Source organism: Canis lupus, chromosome 16, assembly GCF_048164855.1.
Source record: "Canis lupus baileyi chromosome 16, mCanLup2.hap1, whole genome shotgun sequence".
Lineage (NCBI taxonomy): Eukaryota > Metazoa > Chordata > Mammalia > Carnivora > Canidae > Canis > Canis lupus.
In genome coordinates this window covers 1,701,540-1,718,724 of record NC_132853.1, presented here as the reverse complement: position 1 = coordinate 1,718,724, position 17,185 = coordinate 1,701,540, and the positions used below count along the sequence as shown (strand labels likewise).

The window sequence follows — 17,185 nt, the reverse complement described above, 5'->3', positions numbered from 1 at the left end:
ATCTCCCAGCTGTTCAGCAAGAAAGGTATAAATCATCATGCCAAAAAGTGTCAAATGTCCTGAAAAGTTCTTTTCCTAAGGAACCAATATGCTTTTTTGTCCTCACAGACAATGTGAAGTTTGCATGTTTCCCTTCTTGCTTTCACAGCCAGGAAGCTCAGAGCTAGTTTTGTAACTTTGTTTTAGAAACCATATAGGACCTGCATATCCAGGTTCTCTTTTCCCAAGTAAACGCATTTTATATATTTATGTATTCTTCAACTCTGTTTTTTTTTTTTTCTCTCTCTCTCTCTTTGTTTTAGGTGTTCATGTAGGCTGCTTCAGATCCTTGTAAAATTAGGTGGGGCTTAACTGTATAAAAATAAGCACCACCCCCTAATCTTGGGGTACACCTTTTGTGAAATGTCTGCCCCATTGCTGAGCTAATACTGGCCAGATTTAAGCAGGAAGAACCCTTGGAATTCACAGCAGCCAGACATTGAATTTAATGCTCACGTAACTCGTTAAAAGAGGATAAAAGTACAGCTTCAAACATCTCCTTGTTTACCACCAAGTCTGTAAAGGGAGGGGTACCTTTAATTCACTTCAAGGTGTAAAAACCTGATCTTTAAGGATTGAGGAGACTCCACTGAAATTAAAGGCTTGTCTGAGGAGATGAGCACTCCAGATCCCTTCAAGAAAGTATCGAGGTGTTGACTACAAGGATGGGATGTGTCTTCGGCTTAGGCTGTTGTTTTCTTCACTCATAAAACGTAGTTTGGTAAAGGCAGGCCTCCTCATCAGACGGCGAAAGCACGTAGTTGACTGGATGGCAAATCTTGTTTTTGATCAGCCCTGATTTTTAATATAAATAATTATCTTAAAATTATAATTTGCTATTGGCCAAGAACACCGTTCAAATTGTGTTCCATGGCGAGTGCCTCAGGGACCAGGAAGGTGCTGGGGTTAGGGAGGAGACTGCCAGCCACCACCCCTGCCCCCGACTTCCCGCGGAGCAGCGGGTGCTTGTACCTAGCAGGGCTCCTTCTGCATAAGGTGCTACTTGAAGAAAGGATTCTTTTCAAGGTGAAAAGAAGTCTGGAAGTTCTCACATTGGAGGGCACATCCCACGAGCTCGGTGTTGGGGTATGGCTGTGTCCTACGGAAGGGGCCGGGAGTGGGGTTCAGAATCTCAGCCTCTTACCAACTCTGGGACTTCGGAGGATGACTTTTCCCCCTCGGAAACTGCCTCCTCTTTCACAGAACAGAATGTCTGTGATGATAGTAGCCACTTTACCGGGTAAAAGAGGATTAAATAAACTAGATGGAGAAGCACCCTCTACCTGAGCCTAAGAGCTGACGGCCCTCACCCCATCTCCATTTCCCAGGAGGAGCCAATCACCTTCTGTGAAGAAGCCTTCGTATCCCACTATCGCTCCGGAGCCATGAGGCAGTTCCTGCAGAATGCCACCCAGCTGCAGCTCTTCAAACAGGTACCCTGCCTGCCCGAGGGCGGCCTGTGGCTGGCCCCCGACGGGCATTTTTGCAGCCACCTTACTGGGAGTCCGGAGCCTGCAGGCCTGCTGGGGGCCGGGCTCAACCCCAAGGGGCTTGGAGTCCGGGGAGGGGGATGGGCGCGGAGGGTGGTCAGCGACCCGACAGACCCTTCACAGTTCTACCGTTCAGATCTCCAAGTTATCATAAATGTGCAGCCAGTGTTTTAAAAACTTATTTTTAAAACAAAACAAAACAGTTACCCCAGGCCGTTTCCTGTCTTGGGAGACGTGGTAGTTCTTCAGTCCTACATTAAGGTACTGAATGGTTTTCCCCGTTTCTTTGCACAAGCCGTTATGCTTTTGTTCTTTCTTTTTGTAGTTCATAGATGGTAGACTGGACCTTCTCAATTCTGGTGAAGGTTTCAGTGACGTTTTCGAAGAGGAGATCAGCATGGGCGAGTACGCTGGTGAGAAGCAGTTCATTTTCCATTCTGTGCCCTAGGTTGTCACATGGGACTGGCATGTGCGTGGCAGGGAGTGGCAGTGGCTGCTTTTTTCCTTCAGTGGGGGTTGGAGAGAGACAGATTTCACTCTCAGCCTTGAAATGTTTGAGAAATGCCTCTGCCTTTTCTGATGAGACAGGTGCGCCTTGGCCTCTCTGAGATCCTCTGTCCTGGGGTCAGTCGCTTCCCCTGGTTGGCCAAAGTCTAGGGAAACGTAGTGGCCAGCATGCTGCAGCACAAAGCAACTGAGGCATTGAGTTAGGAGAGCCGGCTTCACACCAGGACCCTGCCTGCAGGAAAGCAATGAGAACTTGGTCCCGCCAGGTCACCTCTCCAGCTGAAGTGTCCCTGTCTGCCCTGAGGAGAACAGTGCCCACCTCACAGGAGTCCTGTGGAGATTGACTCAGAGAGGAAAAGGCTTGTGCAACCATCGGGACAGATGCTGGCACAGGATTATGACTAAATAAGTGTTTTTCTTTAAAAGGTGAAAAATCATCACAGAGGGCCCAGTCTCCATAGACCATTAGGCCTGGAGGGATCATCCTGTCATTATTCAGAGGAGGCCAAGGAGGCCCAGAGAAGTGTTCGTGGTGGGCCCTGCTTCCCGAATCCCAATGTGGCTTTCTTTCCAAGTCCCAAAGCCTTAGTCTGTGGCAGTGAGGTCAAAACCAAATGCAAAATAATAATAATCATGCTGTTGGCTCCCTCGCTGGTGGGCACGTGCTTGGTCTGGACTCAGCTTATGTAATCCAGCTGGTGGCCCATAAATTCATAGAGTCGGGCATAAAACCTCGTTGCTAGGCCCGACCAGCCTGTGCCTGCGTGGAGAGCGCAAACAACCAATACAACCAGTCCACAGCCAGGGACAGCGGGTCAGTGATAGGCATCTCTGGGACTCCCGCCATGTCCAGGGCCCTATAGAGTAAGAAACAGAGGACCGAGTTTTGCCCTCAAGGAGCTTTTACTGGTAGGAGAAAGAACTGCATAACTAAAGACAAATACAGATTGAACCAGTGCAGGAAAAGGAGCAGAAATAGGCTTTTATGCAGTTAGAATAGGACTCCACTAATCCTCACTCTGTAATGTGAGAGCTTCACAAAGGAGGCAACGCTCTCAGAGTTGAATATGAGTTCTGAGAAGACAGGCTTTATAAAGTGTTGTTAAACTAAGTCAAGTCATTCAGAGCTTTTAGAAAAGCTGCCCAATGATAGGACCTCCTTATCCCTCCAGACAAAATGAACAAGCTCCCCCAACAACTCCTCCTTTTTCTTTCCCTGTCGCTGCTCAAGTGTGCTGGGGCTGAGTGTGTCCAGCAGTTGGGGGGACACACAGCCCTGTGGTTCCTGACTTGGGGTGGCTCACAGAGGTTCAGAGAAAGTGGACTTCTTCTAACAGGAGTTACCTGTTTTTGAAGGCTGTTCAGAGGAAGGTGGGGGCGGGGGGGACAAAGAGGAAATGACGTCTGAGCCATTGGTTGACTCTCCTCGGCAGAGAGAGTAAGGAATGGTGGCCAGCAAGGGAAGCAGCCTTTCTGAGGGAATGGAGGGTGGAGGGGATGGAAGTACAGGGTGGAAAGGCCGAGGGGGTGATGGGACCAGGACAAGAAGACTGGAGAAGAGAATCAGGAGTGCTAAGGGGTCCCACCTGACCTCTACCCAGTTGGCAATGAGGAAGGAGAATTGGGGCTAGTATTCAGGGCACTAATAGGATTGGATCTCTGAGAAAGAAAACTTGTGGCAGCATCTCACTGCTGCCTCCTGTGGGGAGTAGAGCATGGGAGCTTCCATGTCCTTCTCCAGACTGAACTCTTCAAATCCTGCTTGCTGTAAGCAGTTCAAGGAACTCCTAAGGGCGCATAACTTTAACCACTTCTCTAACTCCTCTTTTCCCAGGCAGCGATAAACTCTACCATCAGTGGCTCTCCACAGTCCGGGTAAGTGTGCACCCCCGCAGAGTCCCCCAGACCCCTCCTGAGCCTCCTGGCAGCCCTCCACTTCCCCTGCCACCTGCAAGGTGGTCTTTCAGTCCGGGGCCCTCCATTCTTTCAACAGAAGATGCTTCTGCTTGTAAAGCCAGGCCATCTGGTGCCAAGTGGAGGCTTGCGTGATGAGACCATCTAAGGCATCCCTCAGTGAGGGCAAAGAGAGCCAGGAGAAGCTTCCTCATCTCAGGAAGCTGGCCAAGGCCTGTTGAGTGGATGCTGTTATCCTAGAGCATTTCTGGGGAGACCAGTGTGATTGGGAAGTTTTCATAAGAAAATAAAAAATGCTGCTCTGCAGTGTTGTTCACAGCAAAGGCTCCTGGGACGATGGAGGACTTATCACTGAGGTTTTCACTGCCTCACTATTGTTATGAACAGTTTCTTGTATTGGAAGCTAGGTGCTAAGGTCTTCAGAAGCCACCAAAGAATTCAAATTCTTGCCTGTGCTTGGGTTTGTCAGTGTGCATGTACTGAAGGCGTCTTGTGTACCGGCCTCCTGTGTAACAGGGAGCAGGAGGACACAGTCCCTGCCCTGGGGGAGCTCCCTGTCTTCTTGGGAAGGTGCATGTAAATGGGCAACTCCAACATAATATGTTAAGTGTTCTCTCCTGCTTGTGGGCTGAGCGTACCACTGCCAAGGCAGGTCCCTTGGAAGTGGCTGCAGTTGGCCGAGAATAAGCAATTCCTCAATGAAAGAACTCTTTTGTTCTTCTTGTATGGCCAAACACTGCACTTGGCAGATCATAGACAAGCAATAAGGACTTGTTGATTGATTGGTAAAAGGAGTTTTAATACTCCAAAGGACCATTGAAATAGGATACTGAGTAATTTTGGAAAGCAGTGTGGAATAAATGAGTGGGTAAAAATTTCATACTGTCCTACAACATAGAATGCTTTCTAGGTCAGACTGCAGTGTTTTTAATTAAAGCTCAAAATTCCTAATATGGGCTGTTACCAAAAATTGTGCTAAGAGTTAATCCCCATAATTATCTCACTGTATCTTATTCTTGTATATACCTACTTGATCCTGTCTCTCTCTTTGTTCAAATCAGTTAGAATCATCTTCCCAAACCACTACAAATCTGATTATTGATGCATCTGATTAAAAATCGTCTAGAGTATGGACTCCATATCCTGGCCCCTCATGCACTGACCCCATCCGGCCTTAGCCCCACTTGCGGTTCCTCCAGTGACTGCACTTTTTTAACATGTCCCTAGAATGTCCTTCCTGTCCCCCACAGTCTCCATGGACCAGGCCAAATGTTTCATCCTCTAATCCCTCCCCTGACCTTGCATACCAGGAGCTGCCTCTACACACAGCCAGTACAGCTGTCACGAGCTTTGGCTGCAACTGTTGACACTGGGGCGCCCCCCAGACTGGAAGCCTGTGAGGGCTAAGACCAGTCTCCCTGGGACTGAGTACCCCCCAAGGCTAACATAGGGTGTCTCTGCAATGAGCCCTTACAAGATGCCTAGAGCCTGTGTGCATCCTTTGTGTACTGGGCGAGCCGTCCCTCCTCCTCTTCTCCCCTGTTCTCCCAAAGAAACTGAACAAAGAAACTGGTATGTTGGATTTGTATGAAAGCCATGATTCCCGTTGATGGCTTCTCATTCTTTCCTTCCCTCAAGATATCGATGTTAAGGAAGGCAGCCTACCAGAGTGATTAAAAATAACAACACAGAAAACCACGGTGAGGAAAGAAAGGCACATGACCAAAGGTAGCCAAATAAACTCGATTTTCTTGAGAAGCCATAGATTACTATGGGGAAACTTTGCCTCAGAGAGCCCACGAAGAGCTTTTCTTCCAGCCAGCGGACGGGTGCCAAGCAAAACACTGGTTCCCCCTGAAGCTAGTTATCACTATCCTCATCCTCATCCTGCTCTCCCGGTACCCACCCAGGGCGATCCTGCCGTGGCCATAACTAATTGCCCAGGACCGGTTACTATCTAGGCCTGTTTCTCTAATTAAATTACACTCTTGGAATGTTGCTTAACTTGTTCAAAGAGAAGAGACTTCTGTTGGTGTTGGCCCACTCTATCTTCAGCCCGAATTGCTAATTGACGTTTTTTATTACAGAAAGGAAGCGGGGCAATTCTGAATACTGTAAAAACGAAGGCGAACCCGGCTATGAAGACTGTCTATAAGTTTGTGAGTACTGGTCTTGGTCTTGGGACCCGAACACATCTGTCCCTTAGCAGGATGAAACTCTCGAACATACCTGACCTATACTGCGGAGATGATTCAAGAGCCACCGTGTTGTTTCCTAAAGCTTCCAGGGCTCCTAGAGTTACTTAGTGTTGATTATTTTGTGACCAGGTCAGAGATGCTTTTCATTTTAAACCGTTTCTGCTCACAGCTGCTGCAGTCAAGAAATGGGAAGCCACTGGTTTTAGCTTTTAATAAGATGTCGACGGGGGTGGCTAGAATGCTGGCTGCTCTTGCCTGTGTCCCTGACACCTGGAGGTGTGGTCTACCGGGTGTTATGGTAAACCCTTTCCTATGGGGATCCCCATTATCATGTCAAAATAAAGCCGCTCCTTTGCTGGTTACTGAGGAGTGCTCATGGTGGGGCACACTCCCTAATTGTCCCAAATCCTTCATCATCTCTCTCACCACTGCCCTATAGGACGTGCATTGTTTGTGAGACTCATGCCTACAGCAGAGAGAAAATAGGAGAACACGTCAGCTCCCGATCCGATGTTCCATCTCTTACAAGTATTTTTTTTTTTCTCATGGTTTCTCTTGCTTGCTAATTTGACATGAGCCACTTAACTGGAGTGGTTTTGTTTTATTTCCATTTTTAATTTTGTTAGTCCTTTCTGTGCTTAAATTGTAGCTATTTTAACCAGGCGGGTGGCTGCCAGCAGAACCATACAGGTCTAAAATGACAGAAAATAAAAGCCAGGGTGTGTGCCGAAGTGAGATTTAAGAAACGGCGCTAGGGAAGCCCAGCGATGTGTCTGCTCAAGCCAGTCAGCCCAGGCAGAAAATTGGTCCTGAGGCCCTGCCCTGGTGAAATGTAATAGATATTCAGATTCTTGCAGCCACAAAAGCTGCTGCTCTATCTACACTTACTGGTGGCTGTCACCAGGCTGCTGAGATAAATAATTATAGAGAGCAGAAGAAGGCCTTCGGAAAGGGGGGAGGGGGGTACTCAGTGCCATCAAAATGCAGAAAATAAAATCTCCATAGCCTCTTTAAGGGATTTTTTTTTTAACCTCTTAACATTGTATTTGTTTTCATAGCCATTATGTTTTCGACTTGATGATCCCATTTTTCCTTCTCTTTTTTAGTAATCAGAGAAGGTGATTCGCAACGGATTGAAATCAAGCGTAGTCCCTGCTGGAAACAGAGAGAGAATCTTAACTTAAATTAATTTTTCATGCAGGCAAAAGATCATGCAAAAATGGGAATAAAAGAGGTGAAAAACCGCTTGAAGCAAAAGGTACTTGAAGTTCTTATTCAAAATGTATAAGCACCGTGTATGAAACGCGTGGCCACAAAAAAGTATGATGTGATCAATAGAGGGCTGTTTGATACAGTGTTGTTAGCACACTTCAAAATGCATTACCAGCTGTCCGGGAGTTTTCACACTGTTATAAATATTCACAGATAAAAAACTGTCTTCAAATAACATTAAGACTGGCTTAAATCCACAAAGGCAAGCGAGTTCAGAGTTACCACTGTCAGTCTGCCCCTTGCCCAGCCTACCAGGCCTGGGGTTCATGAGGCTCTCTAGAAACTGGCTCGGCCTCCCCATCAGGGCCCCTCTCCCTCCCACAGCTGACCTCTGCCCTGGGGCTGCTTGTAACCAAAACCAAGAAGCCTCTCCAAGGTAATGACCTCCGTGGTTCCAGCATGCACATGGCCACCACGCAGACACAAAGCACAAAGGGTGGGTTTCAGGAGGACACCACAGGCTCCCCTCACAGTGGCAGGTTAACCTAGAGGAGCCCAGCAGTTCCCGTGTAAGACTCTTGGGCAGCGGGGAGAGGGCTCTGTCTTCTTGGACCATCAGTAAGATGGTGTGAAATCCTATAGGCTACTTGCTGACCAAGACTCCCTTGCCTCATTCTCTAGCCTTGTATAGGGAGGTTAACATAGCGGAGGGTGTTTTTATATTATGGTGAATGTCATCATTATCAGGGTTCCACACTTCGATGACCACTTCCTAACGACGGTTATGTCTAAGCCTTAGGAACAACCCTGGGGGGTATTATTCCCATTTCATGTGTAAAGAGACTAGACTGTGGTTCAGGGAGGCGCTTGACGGGATGAGCCGTGGGTGTTATACTATATGTTGGCAAATCGAGCTCCAATAAAAAAATATACAAAAAAATAGACTGTGGTTCAGAGGTAAAGGAATTTGCCCAAGGTCATGCTGTTGGAGCTTACAGAGCCTGGATGGGGTTCTAGACTCATCCATTCCCAGTGTCTGTGCTCTTACCACAACAGCGTTTCATATTTCCTTCCTGAAACAAGTGTTTGCTTTCCAAAAGATGTTTGGGAGCACTTCTATCATTATTCCACACCCCCAAAATGTGCAACTCTAACAAGGCCTTTGTCTATCTCGGCAGTTTTTTTTAAAAATTGAAAGCAGTTTTAATTTTATGAAGTCAGAAAGGACCTCTAATTAACTTGAAATGGTCAAAGGAATTGATTCCTTTCTTTTAATTGCAAAATAATTTGTTCCGACTAAGCATTTAAGTTCCTAGTTTCAGCTGAGAGTGAATTTTTAACAGCTGAGATTCAAGTCTCAAAATAAAAATCCTGTCCTGTAAATCCAGGTGGACCTTCACTGTGATCTGTTGTGCCCTGCCAGAGGCTGGCAGGTGGAATTCTTTACCTGGATGTTAAGTCTGATACATACTTTTTTATCTCTTACCCCAGTCACATGTAACTGAATTGGATAAAATAGAGAGAGGCAGGAAGAGGGTAGTTCTCTCACCAAATTTTCCCTCCTTGATGACCTGATCGTAGGCTCAGCTGGTATTAAAATATTCCTTGAAGTAAGTAAAGAAAGGGGTCCCTCCTCAGGCGGAGGACAGATGCTCCTCATTGGTTCGATCTGCTCTCTGTGAGCCATCCCCTCCCTCCTGGTATGGGGAAGAATTGGGCCTTATGAAAATCCCCTTTTTATGATACGTAACATTTCTGCAAATAACCAGTTAAGCTCCAGTTTTTTGATGTTGTTCAAAGGTTCACTTAAACAATCTAGATCACTCTCCTTCCACGCCACCTCCCCTCCCTTTCCTTGATAGTATCTAAAGCAGATTTTTCCCTCCCCTGCTCCTCTTCCCCCTGCCAGTCTTTTCAAGAATAGCTTCAGGAGATAATGTTCTATAGAAAGTGTCAGTACATTTCAGGTGACACAAATGGTGAAGGCATTTTATAGAAATGTGGCTTGTCACCATTGGACTGTTGACAGATCTATTAGTGCACCTTTTTCAATTTTCACTTTTCCCCCCTTCGGTCGTACAGATTTCTACAGACTTGATATTTTGCAGTTGTTCTTGGAAGAGCTATTTTGTAATTGAAACTCCAGCATTGTTCAGTGCAGACAGGACTTGGTCTTCAGCGGTGCTCTCCTGCTCCCTTTCTTGAGCTAATTTAGGATTTGGCTCCATCTGACCTCTCTCACTGCAGTAGAAAATATTTCCTTGGCTTTTTTGTTCCCCTCCCCTCCGCTGCCCCCCTCCCCTTCACATGGCAACATATCTGTGTGGCTCCCCAGATGTGTCTAATACAGACATCTCAAGTTTGGTTTCTGCTATGAAATTGAGGCAGTTCCCAACAAAGATCCAATTTTCAAATGTACTGGGTTGCCACCTGGCCTCCTCTAACTCTGCATAGTGATGGTGACCTCGCAGATATAATCAAGAACCCAATCTTGCCCTCTGCGCTCTCGCCTTGGGTTTGAATTGCAAATAGAAAATGTGGGCCCGACCTGCAGAGAGGTCACCATGGTGTGTGGAGGGTCCAGCTCTAATATGACTGAGCAGGGCCCCTTTTCCATCCCTTGTTCATTTGTGCAGCAGATTTTCAAAGCATCTGAAAGGGGAGCTTCCAGGGTATCCATGTGACCATTGGCAAATAATTGTTAATAGATACTATAGTGTGGCTTTATTCCATACCTGCTCTGCTTCAGCCCCACAACAAAAAAAAAAAGAAGGATGGATAACATATTTCTCTGGATGAATGTGGCAAGGTGGTCAAGTTCTTCCTTAGCTCAGCCTCCTTTGAAGCCTGACTTGCTCAAAATTAGGAAGAAGAAATGGCCAAGATGCTCCCCAGCCACCGCTTTCTACAGGGAGGACGAGGACGTAGTGCTTTCCTCTAGAGCATCTCCCTGCCGGACCTGGTGTGTAGGAGAATGCTGTGTGGCCGGGCTCGTGGCTGTCAACACACTGCATTCTCTAGCGGCACCATGCAAGGCTGGCATCAGAGTGCCCTGTTTGAAAGACGGTGGCCTCACACATGCTCCTTCTCGCCTGCAAGGAACATTAAAATGCTCACATAAGGATGTCATTTTTTTTGTCCGTTGGGAAACCCTTGGAAAATTCTTTTTTTTCTTCAGTATCAGAATGGTTGAATCAAATGGGCCCATTTCACAGCCCCCCTTTTAAAGTTTCTAGATCTTTGATCTTGGAAAGATAAATCAAGCTTGTCGACATAGAGTTTGTGACAAAGAGGAGCAAGTTCACAGTCAGGTCAGCAAAGCCTCGAGTCTCTGGCCCAACATTTCCTAGCATATTAAAGAGAGTAAGCGTGTGTGGGACAGGGAGATATAGGTGGACTCCCGTAGAACAGACATTTTCACACCTTATCACACAACTGTCAGCTCCCTGTCTCCAACACATTAAAATACACTGCAGCCTCAATCACAGAAATTCCAACTTTGGATATTGTTTTGATATCAATATTCATATTTGAATTTGCATTTGCTGTGGTGTGAAGTAGACTGCAAAAGAAGGGCCCTGCACAAATCTGAAAATGGAGACCAGCGAGACCAGGAATCTGAGTCTGAGATGTGAAGGGCCCTGCCTCATACCCACAGGGGCCTCTGAACGCCTGACACTGTGGTGTGGTATTTGGGTGTCTGAGGTAGATGAGCTGGGTTTAGTGCTGGTTGCATAGGATATTAACTGTGTGACCTTGAGTTACTTACTAGACCTCTCTGAACCTGGTGGGTTTTTTTTGTTTTGTTTTGTTTTTCATTTATAATGAGCGGAAGGATCGACTTTTGCCAGATTGTTGTAAGGATTAGAAGAGATAATGGCTTTCAACGGCAACACCTAGTAGCCACTCACTCAGTGGGACTTTCAATCCTGTTCTTTCCTCATATCCCACATCCAGAGCAGCTAATCTGTCCAGATACCCACTTGTACAAACCCTGAGAGCGTGGCTGGCATGGGATCACCTCCCTTTTGGTCATCCACACAGCCACCAGAGCAATTTTTCTAGAACACAGCACTGACTGAATCATTCTCTTGATTAAAGCCTTTCAAATCTTCCTCTACCTCAGCCAGAGGGAGTCTTAGAATGCCCCAGCTGCTGAGCCACATGCCCTTCTTAACCAGGTCGTGCTTTCTACATACACCCAGGCCTGGAAAACTCCACCTGCACCTCTGCCCCATGAAGTCATATCCTAGGCTCCTTCTGGGTCAGCCTCCTTCCTTCCCTAGGTTTCTGCCTCCTGAATTCCCAGAGGTACTCTGTCCAGCGCCTTACTGCACACTGTCCTGTCTCTTCCACAGACAGGTGGAGGTTAGACCCCAGTCATGATTTTGGATTCCAGCAAACTCTTAGGGAAGGTGACAGGAACCGAACTATTTTCTGAACTCCTTTCCGACTCCAAGAGATGGGAACTGGTTGGGCCCCAGGGCTCCTGGTAAAAGGTCTGTGACCCTCTGGTGGCCTCTGATCTGTAGTCCTGGCTAGTGCCTCCCTCCTGTCAACTTATTGGTTTTGCATTTTCAAAATGACATTTCGACAGTCTTTTTTTTTTTTTTCTGTTTACAAACAAAAAACATGTTTATTGGAGACAATTCAACAAATCAGGCAAGCAAAAAAAAAAAAAAATTGATCTCGTCTTATAACCTGCATTTTCACTTACTATATTCCGAGCATCTCTCAGACCACTGAATGTTTCTTCTGCATGTCATTGTTTTAAGTGGCCGCAGAAAATTTTGTCTGATGGGCATATATACATTTACTAGTCCCTTTCTTGAATACTTGTTAGGTCTAGGTTTTTTCTAGGCAGGTATTCTCGTAGGTAAAACATTGCAGAAATTCTTAATTATTTGATTAGGATAAATTTCTAGGAATGCAATTAATCAGCCAAAGAGCATACACTTCTTTTAGGGTTTGATATAAATTACCAATTTGTATTCCCTCCAGAAGGGTATGAGAGTGCCTGTTTTCCCAAACCCTTTGCTGAACAGTCTCTCAGTTCCTCCTGAGACCACAGTTTTCTTTAATCACGGGATCTCTACTATGTGCGAGATCTCTGCCGGTAGATACAGTAGAGGATGTGAGTTGGCCCTATTTCTTTCTTGCCTAGGGCTCCTCCCTCTCTGCTGTCTCTGGGAGGGAGCAGTTGCCCTTCCCCAGCTACAGGCAACAGTGAAGAAGTTAATAAATTGGTGGGGCAAGCCACGGGACCTTGTGAGAAGTCTTTTGCACTTCGGGATCTTCTAACTGGAAAAAAAAAAAAAAATAACGTGCAGCACTATTTTTTGATGCACATTTGTGTATTGGACACATTTGTCTTCCAAATGTTCAACTCCATTTACGAAGACTTATCGGAGAGTATGTACTATATATTCAGGGCTCTGGGGCAGAGAACCCAAATGCCAAGGAATTGGCAGTCTTTAGAGAGGAGAAGAAAAGTAAGTGCAAAGAGACCATAAGGGGTGGCAGTTTAGTGTCAGTGTACCAGAGGGGGCGATCATACCTGATGTCTGTTGAACACCTTCTCAACTCAGAATACCTTCATGTATGCTGCTGTTTGGGGTTGATATTGGTATAAATGCCAGAAATCACATAGCTCTTGGTCTCGCCACTTTCTAGTTGTGTGGCTTTGGGTGAGTTGCCCTCTTTGAGCCTCGTTTCCTCACCTATAAAAGAGCGATAATCTTGTTTACCTTGTGGTTGCTGTGGAAACGAAGTGTGGTGTGGAAAGTCAAGGGTCTGGAAAAGTGCCTGCCAGTAGTAGGCACTCAACACAGTGAAGGGAAGCTCTTTTTTGAGATGGTGCTCTTTCCATTTTGCAGAAGATATGGATCTAAGGTTCGGTCTGTGCAGGACCATAACCGTTTTCAAGCTCCCTCATCTTTCATCTCCTTTAATTCATTCTCCCCGTAGCTTTGAAGTTCACCAAGCAGGTGGCGGTCTCCCCGTTGTAAAAATAAAGAAACAGGTACAGAAAGGTTGGAAAAAATCAACTAGTTAATGGTAAAAACAAAACTTAGAAGACAGCATTTCCTTATAAGCTTAAACCAAAACACTTCCCAAAACTACCACATACATTTTTTTAAATAGCTATCATCTTAGAGTTTTTATTACTTTCAGTATTTTCTTACCATGTAACCTTACTGCTCCATTTCTTTATTTTTTTCAGCCAGTCACTCATACACACGTGTCGACGTGCCATATTTTTCCTGAACTAAAAGTAGATTCTTTTTCTTTTTCTTTTTTTCTTTTTCTTTTTCTTTTCTTTCTTTTTTTTTTTTTTTTTTTTTTTTTTTTTTTTTTTTTAACTGTTTGGCTTTACCCAGCCTTTGTGTCTGTCTTCCCAGTAACCCCACCTGGATCCAGAATGCCCCCTTTGCCCTTTGTTACTTTCTGGCGCAGACGGAGCCCCTCCCCTTCTTTGTTCCACTTGACCTGAGCACCTTAGGGCAGCCCCTTTTCCAAAAGAGTCATTTCTAATTGGCTGTCGGCAGCCTCTCATCACACAGCCTCAGCCAGCCTAAGACTTGGGGGCCACTTAATGTAAACTCTTCCTGCAAAACCTAGAGGGCATCGCCTCCCTGTGCTTTTACCAAGCAGAGCCAGAAACTGCAGCTGGGTGTGTGGGGTTGAATATAGCGAGATCTCTACAGTTTATTATAATAAAGTTTATACCTTATTAGTAGGCATTCTGTTATTATTGAGTGCTGTACATAGTACATTATTGAGTAATAATGTTCTGGACACACTTAGGCCACTTTATCTCCTTTACTCCTTACAGCTAGTATATCCACATTTTATAGACGAGGAGACAGAGATTAACAAATGTTACATGTATTTCTTCCTTAATGCATTATTATCCAATAAGGGATCACATTCCTCCATTTGCCACCATTCTTTTTTATTTGGCTACGTTGAAAGCAACCAGTTGTCAAGTCTTTTGTGTGCAGAATTTAAATGGCTACTAAAGGTGTGTGTCTTGTAGACCAAAATACATCTTTGTTTTTGCAATGAAAAGAATCGGAGGGTTTTTTTATTATTTCATTCTGACTGGGAGTTATTTTTACTTGGTAAAAAGAAAATTATTATTATTTAAATGTTTATTTGTACATTTATTCATTGCCTTGCTCCAATAAAAATCTAAGCAACTTTTACAACTTGAGTAAGACACGTGGTCCATACAGCACAAGCGGGCACCAGCCAAGTCCCAAGGAACCAAAGGAAGAGTTATCTGCCTTTTGCACATTGGAGTTTTTCTTTTCTTTATACTTTGACTCCATTCAACAGAAGCCCAAATTAAATGTAAATTTCTGAATTTAAATATGTTACTTTGGTTCCCTAAATATTCTCCAGGTTATAAAATCCTACCTCAAACTTGGGTCTCCTCATTCTCTGCCAGAAAGGGGAAGGCTAGGAAAAAGGGGAGCACAAACACCTCGTTTTCACAAATAGTAACGTCATCAATAAGCAAGCGTGAAAGTGTCCACACTCACAAATAACAAAGTATGCAAATTAAAACAACAATGAGGTCTAATTTTACACCTCCTAAATTAGCAATACATTTTTAAAATGAAAAGGCTAACAAGTACCATGAAACTGATAACTCACCCATTGTCGGTAGTTGGTGTAAATTGGAAAGCAATTTGGTAGAATGAATAAAAAGGCTTAAAGTGTTTATATCTTTTGACCTAGTAATTTCATTCCTAGGGACTTCTATAAAAGAAATAATCCAAAAGAAAAAAAAATTGCAATGCTTATCACAATGGTGTCTAGAAAGTAAAAGAAAAGAAAAGAAAAGAAAAGAAAAGAAAAGAAAAGAACCTAAATGCCCAATAGTAATAGAGTGGTTTATTAAATTATTATATATCCACTCAATAAAATATTATGCATCTATTAAAATTATCATTAAAATGACTGTAGCACCATAGAGAGTCTTATAGTAGGAAGAAATAGAATGTAAAATTATGCATGAGCTGTGATTGCAAGTAATTTTTAAATGTCTGCATGTGGACAAAGTGAATATGTAAAAATGGAAATAGCTGTGTAAGGTAGTAGAATAAAAAGATTTTTTCCCCACTATTATGAATTATTGTTGTCTTTGCAATTTAATGTGTATGATTTTGGCTTCTCCTGTCTTTAAAAGTCAAAGAGCCAAGTTACCCTTCTGCTTCCAGGAGAATAGGCTCTGAACCTCCCAGAGGGTGTTCCATAGCAGGCCCTTGAGCTGTGGGGTTGGAGGGAACAGCTGCTCACAGCAGGTGCTGTGACCCCAACGCCAACCCCCACTGGCTTCTCCCCACAGGATATCACCGAGAATGGCTGTGCCCCCACCATGGAAGAGCAGCTGCCAAAGACCGTGCCGTCCCCACTGGTGGAGGCCAATCACCCTAAGCTCCGAGAAGACCGAAGGCCAATCACAGTCCACTTCGGACAGGTATGTACCCAGGCCCTTGGACTAGTCTTGCTTTGTTGTTTGTTTTTTGTAGTTTTTTAGCAGAAGCTAGAGCACTGTGGCAGACAGACTTTTCATTTCCACTGTCTTTGGCAAATCCCCTCTTTGGAGCTTTGCACACCTTTGAATGTTTATTCGGTACAAACGTGTGTTTACGTGTTTGAAGGGGAGTTTTCAGAAATTTTGAGGAGACAGCATGGCTCTGGTCATACAGTAGCTCAACTCTTGAATGAAGTCATTAAATGCGGCTGCCGCCTCCCCCACTCCAAGGCACTCTGTTGAAGGTGCCTCCTTTAGCTAAGCATCTCATTAGAACACTTTAGCATCCCAGGCCCTTCTTTGCACCTTCAAATAAAAGGCAACAAGCGAAGTCTTAAAAAAAATCAATTAGGAGTTCTTTATTAATGTACTTCCTGCAAATCAATATCAGGAGTCATGCTTCTTAGAGGAAACCCCTGCGCTACTATTCCAGAGATCTGATTCTTTCACCAACTATTTCTGATGACCTGAGCATTTGAAAAATTGTCTATTTGTTTATTCCCCCCCCTTAAGTAAAACATTGTATTCCGTATAGAAACTGAATTTTTCAATCTATTTCCAAGCAGTGGGTTTTATTTTCAGCTGAAAAAGATTGTACACGCTCCCCTTAATTTCTCTTAAACCTACTCTCTTGATGAGCAAAAGTCATAATTATTTGGTTTGTGAAAAATGGCCATGAGTAAGATGTGCTGTGACAAGAATTTGCAAGGTTACTTATTTTTAAATCACTTGATTTCTTTAGCCATTGATTGGATGGAACATGACTAAAATAGCCTTTATGATTTTACCTTAAGTATAACGGCTGTTTCATCACATATAGGATCTAGAAACGTACATTTTAAATGCCCTGTTTTTAACAGATATTTATCCAAGTGCCTACTTTGTACCAGCATTGAGCTATCCAGAAATAGAGGAGAATTAATGAAATGGTTGCTGTGGGTTATTCTGGTAAGGGGTGACACTATTGACACATAAGAATCTTCCTCCATAATCAGTATTTTCAGATAATACATTCATACATCTTAAACTTCAAGAGGTTGGTCCCTTTTTCTGATTTTACACTTCAAAGGGATGTTCTAAAAACTGAAATGTAGCGCAAGAAGGGAGCGTTCTTGGGCCAGTGCTCACTTGGGGAGTACTCATCTTCAGATTATGTTGTGTTTGCACCCCTGAAGAGCTGCGTCCTCTGGGGCTCGGGCCCTGTTGGAGAAACCTGCACCCCAGTTCCCTGGCGGTGTTTGCTGAAAGCACAGCCCCCGTGGTAGCCAGCGTGGCATTCC

General features: G+C 44.6%; 1 protein-coding gene across 20 annotated transcripts in view; it reads left to right on the top strand.

Annotated features, from left to right (window-relative positions):
- The window catches only part of DENND1A (DENN domain containing 1A), a 508,126-nt gene that overhangs the window by 440,307 nt on the left and 50,634 nt on the right, over nt 1-17,185 (top strand). For all 20 annotated transcript variants that reach the window (XM_072777866.1, XM_072777861.1, XM_072777848.1 and 17 more), the window contains 6 exons: nt 1,368-1,472; nt 1,855-1,942; nt 3,871-3,911; nt 6,038-6,109; nt 7,350-7,406; nt 15,717-15,848. In XM_072777866.1, the coding sequence (XP_072633967.1) occupies nt 1,368-1,472; nt 1,855-1,942; nt 3,871-3,911; nt 6,038-6,109; nt 7,350-7,406; nt 15,717-15,848 (495 nt within the window). The remainder of the gene's footprint in view (nt 1-1,367; nt 1,473-1,854; nt 1,943-3,870; nt 3,912-6,037; nt 6,110-7,349; nt 7,407-15,716; nt 15,849-17,185) is intronic.